The sequence below is a fragment of the Scyliorhinus torazame genome, chromosome 15 (genome assembly GCF_047496885.1).
Source record: "Scyliorhinus torazame isolate Kashiwa2021f chromosome 15, sScyTor2.1, whole genome shotgun sequence".
Taxonomy (NCBI): domain Eukaryota; kingdom Metazoa; phylum Chordata; class Chondrichthyes; order Carcharhiniformes; family Scyliorhinidae; genus Scyliorhinus; species Scyliorhinus torazame.
Window position 1 is genome coordinate 80,988,703 of NC_092721.1, and position 12,463 is coordinate 81,001,165.

The following is a 12,463-nucleotide window of genomic DNA, read 5'->3' on the forward strand; positions in this document are numbered from 1 at the left end:
GACCATCAACAGGTACACACAACTAGACGCGTACCCTCTCCCCCGCATATCCGACATGGTCAACCGGATTGCCCAATATAAAGTCTTCTCCACTGTGGACCTCAAGTCCGCCTACCATCAGCTCCCCATCCGCCCAAGTGACCGCAAGTACACAGCCTTCGAGGCAGACGGGCGATTATACCATTTCCTATGGGTCCCTTTTGGCGTCACAAACGGGGTCTCGGTCTTCCAACGGGAGATGGACCGAATGGTTGATCAACATGGGTTGCGGGCCACGTTCCCGTATCTCGACAATGTAACCATCTGCGGCCACGACCAGCAGGACCATGACGCCAACCTCCAAAAATTCCTCCAGACCGCCAAAGCCTTGAACCTCACGTACAACGAGGACAAGTGCGTTTTTAGCACCAACCGGCTAGCCATTCTGGGCTACGTAGTGCGCAATGGGATAATAGGCCCCGACCCCGAACGTATGCGCGCACTCATGGAATTTCCCCTCCCGCACTGCCCAAAAACCCTGAAACGCTGCCTGGGGTTCTTTTCATACTACGCCCAGTGGGTCCCCCAGTACGCAGACAAGGCCCGCCCCCTAATACAGACCACGACCTTCCCTCTGTCGACAGAGGCTTGCCAGGCCTTCAGCCGCATCAAAGCGGATATCGCAAAGGCCACGATGCGCGCCATCGACGAGTCCCTCCCCTTCCAGGTCGAGAGCAACGCCTCCGACGTAGCTCTAGCGGCCACCCTTAACCAAGCGGGCAGACCCGTGGCCTTTTTCTCCCGGACCGTCCACGCCTCAGAAATCCGCCACTCTTCAGTAGAAAAGGAGGCTCAAGCCATAGTGGAAGCTGTGCGACATTGGAGGCATTACCTGGCCGGCAGGAGATTCACTCTCCTCACAGACCAACAGGTCGGTAGCCTTCATGTTCGATAATGCACAGCGGGGCAAAATCAAAAACGACAAGATCTTAAGGTGGAGGATCGAGCTCTCCACCTTCAACTATGAGATTTTGTATCGTCCCGGAAAGCTGAACGAGCCGTCCGATGCCCTATCCCGCGGCACATGTGCCAACGCACAAATTAACCGCCTCCAAACCCTCCACGAGGACCTCTGCCACCCGGGGGTCACTCGGTTTTACTACTTCATCAAGTCCCGCAATCTCCCATACTCTTTAGAGGAGGTCCATACAGTCACAAGGGACTGCCACATCCGCGCGGAATGCAAGCCGCATTTTTTCAGGCCGGATGGAGCACACCTGATTAAGGCTTCCCGCCCCTTTGAACACCTCAGTCTCGATTTCAAAGGGCCCCTCCCCTCCACCGACCGCAACGCATATTTTCTTAATGTGGTGGACGAATACTCCCGCTTCCCTTTTGCCATTCCCTGTTCTGACATGACCGCGGCCACAGTCATTAAAGCCCTGAACAGCATCTTCACACTGTTCGGTTACCCCGCATACGTCCACAGCGACAGGGGGTCCTCTTTCATGAGTGACGAGCTGCGCCAGTTCCTGCTCAGCAAGGGCATAGCCTCAAGCAGGACGACCAGCTACAACCCCCGGGGGAACGGGCAAGTAGAGAGGGAGAACGGCACGGTCTGGAAGGCCGTCCTACTGGCCCTACGGTCCAGGGACCTCCCAGTTTCACGGTGGCAGGAGGTCCTCCCGGACGCTCTCCACTCCATCCGGTCGTTATTATGTACGAGCACTAATCAGACGCCTCATGAGCGTCTCCTTGTTTTCCCTAGGAGGTCCTCCTCTGGAACGTCGCTGCCGACCTGGCTGGCGGCCCCAGGACCCATCCTGCTCCGAAAGCATGTGCGGGCACATAAGGCGGACCCGTTGGTCGAAAGGGTTCACCTCCTCCACGCGAACCCCCAGTACGCCTACGTGGAGTACCCCAACGGCCGACAGGACACGGTCTCCCTGCAGGATCTGGCGCCCGCCAGCAACACGCACACCCCCCCGACACCATCAACCCAACCCCCCCCCTTCCTGCCACCACCGCACCCCACGACCGCCCCCTTCCCAGGAGGATCGGTTCCCCTCCCCTCAGGCCCGACCAAGAATAAAGCCCAAGCTGAAACCGTAAGGCTCCTGGAGGCGACAACACCAGTACAAGCACCACCACCACCGGGGCCGAGGCGATCGACACGGACGACCAGACCGCCCGACCGACTCGTGGCGTCGATCTAAAACTAAATATGGACTTTTCACAAGAACATTTTGCTTTTCTTCCCATACCCTCTGTAAATAGTTGCAACAGGACAAAATTGTACAATACTGTATTGCCTTGTGAATGTTTTTTTTCCTCCCAGGACCAGCCCTGTAAACCCTTACCACCATACGAAGCATCACCCCGCCGGGTTCATTTTTGACAAGGGGTGAATGTGGTAGTATGTATTGGGGGTCATGTGGGACTGGAAGCCCTAATGTCATTGGCTGACAGATCCCAGGTCCTGGTTGGCCGTTGACCTCTAGCTCCGCCCTGAAGGCGGAGTATAAGAAGCCGGAGTCTTCCCCCGCAGGCCAGTTTACTATCGAGCTGCGGGGGAACAGACACGCTTAATAAAGCCTCATCGACTTCACTCTATTCGTCTCACGGAGTCTTTGTGCGCTACACACCCCCACTTCTGACTTTATGATGGAAGGGAAGTCATTGATGAAGCAGCTGAAGATGGTTGAGCCTAGGACACTACACTGAGGAACTCCTGCAGTGATGATTGACCTCCAACCAGCATAATCATCTTCCTTTGTGCCAGGTATGACGCCAACCAGTGGAGAGTTTTCCCCCTGATTCCCATTGGCTCGAGATTAGGTACGGTTCCTTGATGCCATACCCGATCAAATGCTGCCTTGATGTCATGCTTAGTCACTCTCACTGCACCTCTGATATTCAGCTCTTTTGTCCATGTTTGAACTAAGGCTGTAATGAGGTCAGGAGCAGAGTGACCCTCGCGGAACCCAAACTGAGCATCCGTGAGCAGGTTATTGCTGAGTAAGTTATTAATGTGTATATGTCTTAACAATTGCCAATATACCTTCCAATAAAATTTCCAATATTAATGATAACCATATCCTTGGAGCATTTGTAATTGCCTGTAGGTAATGCTTTAATCGGGCTTCCCCAACACAACGTGCAACTCTTTGTAATTTTTATTTGGCTACAAGAGCTTGTTTGCATTTCTGTAGTAAGAGGTTTTGGTTTGTGTGACCCTGTGATTCCATTCCCTAGCAACACTGATTTTACAGTGGTTGAGCATTCTGTCAGTTTTCTCTTTGACAGGCATTTCAGAAAAGGGCTTTGGTAAGTTTAGGGATTTATCCAATTTATTTTTTTCTCTGAATTCTTATTTGTATTTTGAGCATAGTGTTAATGTTTCCCAGCAAAAAGTTTGAAACCTTAAAATTAAATTCCCTATTTCCTCAAGGTTTTGCTCTGCCCGAGTTGACTCATTTTGGCTTGTACAGTGTATTATGTTCCACGCTTTATTTTGCATCAAGCCCTCAATTTTTTGTCCATTTGGAGAGAAACATCCTGTCCCAGACCTGCCCACTTGCTAAAATTCAGATACCCACTATGCCATACAATTTTGATGCCATTGCCTTACGATCCTTCCATCATTCTTTGCGTCTGTCTTATCACATCCTGTTATATACAATATGGCACAGAAGTGAGTTGGTGCTTGGTGGTTTGGGATGGGGTGGGGATGAACATTGTGCAATCTCTGGTCCCCCCTGACGCATTTTAGTTTTGTATTCAAGCGCTCACCTCTACATTAGGACTATAAAATTATTGCATATATCTACACTGACCATACTTTCCCTCATTCCCAGTAAAGCATTGTTTACCAACAAATTAAGTCCTGTAGAAACTCAAAGCAATTATGTACTGAAAATAGACATCTCCTAGTGTAGCCACCTGGGTTGGCCACTTCCCGACTTAAAATGGAGAACCGCAAAGACTGAAGGGAAATTCAGCCAACACAGGCAAAGACTAGCAAGTGCAGAAATCATGTGTATTGAAACTTGCAAAAACCAGACAGCACTGAAACCAGCAGCCATCTGCATAGTAATGAGCAATTCCAAGGCACAATTGCAATACTCAAGGTGAATAAAGCCAAGCCAGACTCCTCGGCGCCAGCAGGAGCCAAGACAAAGGAAGGCCAACGGACATTTAGGGACCGCCCAGCGATCAGGGAACAATTGCAGTATTGGAGAAATCGATCCAAATGATCGGAACGCAGTCCAATCATTTGGAACCAGGTACGGGGTCCGCCCCAAAGGGCGTGAAGCCCCTGGGGACTATAAAGTAAAGCCCCCAAATTCAAATCGTCCTTCTTGGCAGGGTCACTCAGCAGCGAATCAACCCTTGAGAGAGAACTGCCCAAGCTGCCGCATCAACCAAGTAAGTCTCCAGTCAATGCACGCTACGAGATAGGCGCTCCTAGCTACCAGTCCATACCAGCTTTTGAATCCTGCAGACTCAGATCGAACGAAAGGCCATTTGTTCCCCTGACCTGGTAGACCAATTCCGAAGCTAAGTATAGGCCTTTTAGTGATAGAGTATAGTCTAGAAAGTAGAGTTTATGCATGAGTAGTGATTTGCTGTGTATAATAAATGTGTTTTGATTTGAATCTTACTAATTGGTGTGTTGAGTTATTGATCAGTACTTGAACTTGAATCTCGTGGCGGTATCATAAAGATACCTGGCGGCTCTAGAGCAAAGGTTATAGAAACAGAGCAAATTCAGTAAAGATACAACGGGCAACATTTAAGAGCCAACCAAAAGTTAGCAACACTAGTCCTTGTAATGTTACTGAAGCTAGTTCTTCTATAATGAAATATAACAAAGAATAATGGAGGGGCACCAAATTTACAAAGTTTCAAATAAATTACATTTTGTTTGGAGGTAAAGTTTTTTTGCAAGATGTGTGAATATCTAGTTCATGATTTGTATGTTTTAGAACGTAACTTTTAATTTTAGGAATTAAAGTTTTAACTAGAAAAAATGGGGCATCTTGTTACGAACCTTGTAAAATCAACTCTGATGTAAACAAAACTCAAACATGCCTGGATTTATGACACATAAAAGGTAGCCTGTCTTTGTCTTGCAAGGTCAGAGTTGATAGCAAAAATCACTTGACCAATGGATGATCCATCTTTTTTAAGCTTGTAAAGGAGTTGGGAAATTGGAGGAAGTGTTGTAAAACTCCATTAGCAATTAAATTGCTCATATGGATTACAGAATCAAGAGTAGCATGGAAGATAAAATGATTCCTTTATGTTTCTGTTCGAGAACATTCAGGAGCATGCCACGTTGTCATGGAAACTAGATGTGGGGAAACTAGAAGATTCCATTGTTTAATTTATCTGTGTGTTTGCACACAGATAACAGACAAGAGCAGTTGCAGATTCTGACTGGATGGAGACGACAGCTCACTGAGTGGGGAGATCCAAAGGAAATTAATGTTAGTGTGAAATGCAGGTGGAAGTTCTTATTCAATCTGGAATTTGTGAGGGGGAGAGAAACTAGAAGAATCGCTGATATTGAAGATGTAGGAAAAAATCTTCAATGGCCCTCACAGAGTTTATGGCAGAAAACTTGTATAGTTAGCTTGGAGGGAGCTGACTAGGAAAAGCAATCTATGCATGTCCAAAGCCAAGACAAGGAACTGACGAGTCCACAGTCACAAAGTTTTTAAAACAAAATTGGAGGTGGTTTAGCCAAAAGCAAATGGAAGGATCCCTGTAAATCTTATGCCTTGGAGAAAGATGGCAGACTGTAAATTCCAGATGACTGGGTGTGCCTTTGGGTTTGTCCCAGGAAAGGGGAATGAACTTTCAACATTTCATAAGATAAGGAAACTCTCTTGGGAGGGAGTAAATGTAAAACTGAGTTTACAGCATCAGTCTTTATAAGCTGTACTGCTATGGTAGTGGTGGTTGCTTTGTTAAATTTTTTCCTGCATAAAGTTTGTTTTTGTTTAAAAATTTGATATCTTTTTTCATAGTTCTATGTGTTTGGAATTCGATAAATATTAAGACAGGATTGTAACAAAGGTAATTGTGAAACAATGGGTGCAATCTTCCATTCTGGAATCTTCAGTCCATTGACAGATGCAAAAGTTAGCGTGATTCTCGTTGGGTATCCCGCTGCACCCATGAGGAGCTTGGCGAATCTCATGGAGTGGCAGGAAGGTCCTGGCGCCATGTTTAAAGGACACCAGGACAGGCATTAATTCATTCAATTGGGCCAGGAGTTCCGCTTTACTCCTCCAGAGGCCATGCGGCCAAACCTCATATCAGAGAACTTGGCAGACATCCTGGGACATTAAAAGGCACCTTTCGCTCATCTCTAGATAAGAGCACCACTGGTGATCCACCGATGGTCGGGCCACTGTTGTGGTCAATGTTCACCAACATCTTCACAATTCAGAGGCCCGCTGCCTCTTGCAGCTCAGAGTTTGATCCTCCAGGTCCCCAGCCAACCGGCGATGTGCCTGCCTTCTCATCTGGATTAGAACCAAAACACAGAATCACCTGTAGCCTGCATCATCAACCCCCAAGTGGATGTGTGAACAAATTGAAGTAAGACAGTTAATGAGCATGTCCTTTGCAGGTTTTCCTCCATCTCAAAGCCAGCAGGCCAATACTCACCCCTTTGCCTGCCCTCCGGCTAGAAATGGCATCCCCACCCAACCCATTTTGGGTGAAGGAGTTCTGGAGGACCAGAGGTGCGTGTTCTTCTAGTTCATACTTGACTCCCCATGGAGACATTACTCTTTGACTAGAGTGATGATTACAATGTACAAGAACCCTCCCTCAGGCACTTGTTTCCACTACCCTTGACAAGCTATAGAACGACCATTGCCTTGGCAGCACAGAAAGACTAACCACATGAACCGTTCTCAACCATGAGTATTCACCTGAGAGCATGGAAGTTTGGAGTCATGGAGGCTGGGATTTCGACATTATAAGATGCATGGTTTAGGAACAAACCTGCCATTCAGGCTTCACCATAAAGAGGAGAACCTAACTGAGCATGATTTAGATCCAGTTGCCTCTTAAGTATTAGCGTGTCCCTTTCATCAGCCATTTGTGCTGACCTTAAACCCCACCTTCCCGAAAAGACCCTCCTCCCACTTTGAGGGATCTCACTGCTTGACTTACATGGATAATCTCTAGCGTGAGAAATAAAAACACATCATACAATATGTGTTGCATGGTAATAAACTGGAATTTAGGGTGGATTACATGGCACACTTACACAATCATTTTTAGAAAGAACTTGCACTTTTGTAGGATCTCAGGATGTTGCAAAGTGCTTCAGATCTGATTACGCACGATATAGATCTCCGGACTCAACACTGAGTTCAAGAGCATTAGATTGTGACCTTTCTCCTCCATCTTGACCCTTTCTTATATCCTAAACATTTTTTGTCCCATAGCAAAAAACCCTCTCCACCGGGTCATCTGTCACTTGTTAAAATCTTGCTTTCACTGAGTACTGACCTTTGATTCTCCCATTAGCACATTCTGATATCTTACCTTTATGCAACTACTAGCACCTTCTCCTATCAATAACGCTTCCTCTGTCTCATGACTACACATATTTGTTGCAACTTCTCCTAGCTCCCACAATCACTGACCTTCTACTGTGCTCCATCTGCTACACCCCCTCTTATACAACATATAATCCATCACATTTCTCTCTCTCTTTGGCTCTGAAGAAGTCATATGGACTCAAAAAGTTAACTTTGTTTTTTTCCACAGATGCTGCCACCTACTGACCAGCATCTTCTGTTTTTATTTTAAATTAATTGCTTACCTTTGCTCCAATATCTCCAACAAAATATTATTTCTAAAGTAGTGGACAAAATATAAAATAGTTTAAAAAAGGGATGCACATAGACAATCAATGCAATTAGCAACAATTTTTGAGCATCAACATGATTTTGTTTTGTCCAAGTGCTCATCTCACTGGCCTTTGGTTGTATTAGAACGGCTAATACATTTTTCACAGAAGAACAATATGTAATGTGGGGGCATGCTGGAAAAACACACTGACCTTTCTCCTCCATTTTAAACCTTTAAAAAAAATATCCCATACAGTTATTGTCTCGTATGCTTCCCTTCGCCCTCACACCATGCCGCATGGTGGTGGCTACATCTTGTTGCAATCTCTACCAGCTCCAGTATAACATCCAACACAATTTCCCAGCCTTTACTTTGATGAAGAGTCAGATGCACTCGAAATGTTAACTATGTTTCTCTTCATACAAGTGTTGGCAGACTTGCTGAGATTTTTCAGCGACCTGTGCTCAGTTGTTTCAGATTCCAGCATATACAGTATTTTTCTTATTTAATGTTTTTAAAATTGTTTTGTGATACATAGAGTTCAGCATTGACAAACCATTCATAAAATGAATACAGAAAATTACACTTCTTTGTATAGATAAAGCTGTGCAGCTTTACTTGGCTAATTTACACACATTTTCCAGTTTTGAAGATTTCAACTGTATTTGCCCTACTGCTTCTGAAATTAGATCTTTCTTTGGAGCTTCAGAACTATTAACCTGTTCTGAAATTTTCAGTGGCATAAAGTACGTGTAGTGGTGCAATGTGAAGATAAGTGTGCAACATAGCACTAAAGCTGCACGTTATAGTTGAACTTTATAGGTCTTTTTTCCCTGGTCAACTAAAGTTAGTAATGCATAAAAAGACAGCGCAGCGGTGCAGCACTCCCAGGTGCTTGGATGCTTATTCAAACTCTGCAGAACACTGAGGGTGGAATTCCATGGACTCTCCCACCGGCGGAATCCTCCAGCCCTGCTGAAGTCAAATGGACATTTGTATGGCTCGCCACATTTCCAGCCCAGCCCCGCACGATGGGGCCCTAACATTCCACCCCAAGTAGGAAAAGAATAGGAAAATGGGATTAGTCGATAACACCAGCTTGATGGGCTGGGTGGCTTTGCCCTGTGTCAAAAGTTGTTTGGGGATTGCCTGATACACGTTACTCCATCCTTTGTTCAGTGGCAATCACAGGCCAAGCGTGCTGCACAGAAGACAACAACATGGAATGCAATCAATAGTGAGTAGCAACTGGATCTTGACAGAATAATTCGAGAATGTCTTGGAATGTGAGAAAAATTGGAAAATGTATTCAAGTAGGGCAGAATCAATAAAATAGAATGTAAAAATGGATAGCAAGTTTCTCCACACTACCTTTTAGTATATCAGTGCTGAACTATATATTTGTGTTTTTAAACAGGAGTATGCTGATCTTCAGGTGGGTGAACCAAAGATAAGGGATGGTATGGAGCTAGTGGAGCAGCCAAAAGATGATCTTTTCCCTTGCGTGTGTCATAGAACAAAGGTACAGTATGAATTTAAAACAAAATTCTTTGAAGAGTTCGTCATGTTTCATGATAGATTAAATACTAGATCTGAGAATAATTTGGGAAGAATTTAATTAGCTGGTGACTCCAAAGTTGGCTGCTGCATGCCAACTTGAAAATGCCCCATTTATTCCTACTCTTTGCCAATTTTCCATTCATCAGTCTTCCATCCATAGTAATATATTGCCCCAATTCCATGAGCCATTTTGTCAACATTTCCAGGTTCCAGATCATCAGAGACCAGGGGTGAGATCTTCCAGCTGTTTACGCCAGCGAGATCTTCCGGTCCTGCCAATTGCGGGTATTCCGATACGCTGTGGGTATCCTGGCAGCGTGGGGTGGATTCAATGGAAAATCTCATTTGACAGTGGCAGGACCAGGAGATCCCACCACCTGCAAATGGCAAGCCACCTCCTGCCGCTGGGAAACACGGCGCGGGGAGGCCAGAGAATCTCACCCCAGATGGAATCATAAAATTTACAGTTCAGTAGAAGACCATTCGGCCCATCAAGTCTGCACTGGCCCTTGGAAAGAGCACCCTACTTACGCCCACACCTCTACCCTATCCCCGTAACCCAGCAACCCCACCTAACCTTTTGGACACGAGGAGCAATTTAGCATAGCCAACCCACCTAACCTGCACACCTTTGTATGTGGGAGGAAACGGGAGCACCCAGACGATTGAACCCGGGACACTGGAGCTGTGAGGCAGCAGTGCTAACCACTGTGCCGAAGTATGAGCAAGATGTGCATTGGGATGCTGTGAAAGTCCTGATGCATGGACCCACATAAAAATTGCCCAGTATATTTAAACTGATGGACATTTCATTGCTCTCCAAGCTCCATACACTCACACAAGGTCGGAATTGAAATCGGGTCCCTGCTGCTGTGAGGCAGCAGGGTTAACCACTGTGCCACCATATTGACCCTCCTCAAATGTCTCTCCTGCCCCCAGTTCCCCATCTTGACCTTCAGCTTCCTCTCCTGCCCCTCTCCAAGCACCCCCAGCTCGAACTCCAAAATCTGCCCTAGCTCCCTCTCCAGCCCCTGGGCTCTCTGTTCAGCCCTCGATTCTCGTTCCTGTTCTTCTGCAGCTCCAGGCTCCTTCTTTTCCTTCCTATTACTCCAGGTTAAAGTCCAACAGATTTGTGAATGACTGTCATTCATCTGAGGAAGGAGCTGCGCTCCGAAAGCTAGTGATTTGAAACAAACCTGTTGGACTTAAACCTGGTGTTGTTAGACTTCTTACTGTGTCCACCCTAGTCCAACGCCGGCATCTCTCCATCATTCCTGTTATTCATTCTGGCTCTGTTTCTGGATCCCTCCCCTTTTTCAGCTCTAAATCAGCCGCCCGGCTCCCACTCACCACAGGAGATTCCTGCACTGCCTGCCTAGTCCTCTGCTCCTCCTAGTATTCACCCGCTTCCTTCCTGCCTGGGGAGTCTGAACCTGCGGTGTGACCATCGCTGTAAATGTGCTATCCACGATACTCTCCACCTCGCGGTTACTCCACAGTGTCTCCAGCCGCCGCACCAGCTCCAAAACCGGTGCTTCCAGGAGCTGCAGCTGGGGAAACGTCCTGTACATAAGCTGGTCCTGGGAACTGGAAACGTTCCTGGTCTCCCACATGGAGCAAGAAGAGCAGACTACAGCTTGGAGCTCTCCTGTCATGTCTCACCCCTTTAAGTTAAATTAATCCTTTGATATCAAATAATCTTAACTCGTATTAACTAGGGCCCTTCTTCTCTGCTCCTTGTTATAATAGAATATATAACTGTACTCATCTAATTGGCTGTTTAGTTTTGCTTGGGAGATATAAACTTTTTTTAAAAAAAATTTTATTCTCTTTTTTCACATTTTCTCCCACATTTACATCCATCAACAATAAACAATAATCAGCAAGATATGTCAGTCCCCATAATAACAACGATCCCATCTACCCACCAACCCTCAAACCTCAACTCGCATGTTTACATAAACAAATGACAAAAAGGAATCAGGGATTACCCATAGTCACCCTTAATCTTACACAGCTCACCCCTCTTCCCCCCCACCACCCCCGGTCTCCAGCTCCTCCCGTCCACTGCCTCTTGTAAAACTCCTCCCAACCTCGGTTCCTTCCCACCAACTTTCCACCCCGGCTAGACCACTCGGACCCTGTTCTGCCAGGCTCCGATGGCCGCAGCCCCTCCCCCCACCTCACTCCCGTTCACTGGCCTGCTTAAACTGGCCAGCGTGGAGGCCCCCGCCCGGGTCCCTTTCCCACTTGCCCGCCCCTAGGAAAGCCCAAAGATCCCCTTTTAGCACACAAACCCCGCATATCCACCTACACCCCAAAGAACCCTCATTTTGAGTGAAAGTCCCGTCCCTTCCCTTGTCCAAATATATACCACATTGGCTCCTTTAGTCTCTACACCTGCGCGCAGTGATATAAAAAAGAAGAAAATACAGTCATGAGGTTGCATCGGCACATGGCCATTCCTCAATTTGTCAGTTCTGCCACAGTCCTTCTGCTTTCGCAAACTCCTCCGCTGCTTCCGCCGTTCCAAAATAAAAGTCCCTGAGCTTGTAAATCACCCTCCACTTCGCTGGATATACAATGCCGCACTGCACCTTGCTAATGTACAGTGCCCTCTTCACCCGGTTGAAGGCAGCCCGCCTCCTTGCCAGCTCCACCGTAAAGTCCTGGTATACACGTATACCAGCTCCAGCCCTCTGCACCACCCGCTTCTGCTTGGCCCAGCTCAGGACCTCCTCCTTCACACTGTACCTACAGAAGCACAGAGTCACTGCCCTTAGCGGCTCACTCGCCTTTGGTACAGGTCTCCACGACCGATGAGCCAGATCCAGTTCATATCGGGAGGGATCCTCCCCCCTCCCCCAATAGTTTTGCCAGCATCGCGGCAAAATACTCAGTCGGCTTCGGTCCTTCAACTCCTTCGGGCAGCCCCACAATCCTCAAATTCTGTCGCCTGGATCTGTTTTCCAGGTCTTCCATTTTTCCTCGCAGATCCTTGTTAGTATCCATAACCTTCCGCATCTCTTTCCCCATCGAGGCA

At 46.9% G+C, this 12,463-nt stretch overlaps 1 protein-coding gene across 3 annotated transcripts in view; it reads left to right on the plus strand.

Annotated features, from left to right (window-relative positions):
* LOC140391640 (protein O-glucosyltransferase 2-like) overlaps positions 1-12,463 on the plus strand; it is a 133,596-nt gene that overhangs the window by 75,520 nt on the left and 45,613 nt on the right. For all 3 annotated transcript variants that reach the window (XM_072476330.1, XM_072476334.1, XM_072476329.1), the window contains exon 9: positions 9,278-9,382. In XM_072476330.1, coding sequence (XP_072332431.1) covers positions 9,278-9,382 — 105 coding nt within the window. The remainder of the gene's footprint in view (positions 1-9,277; positions 9,383-12,463) is intronic.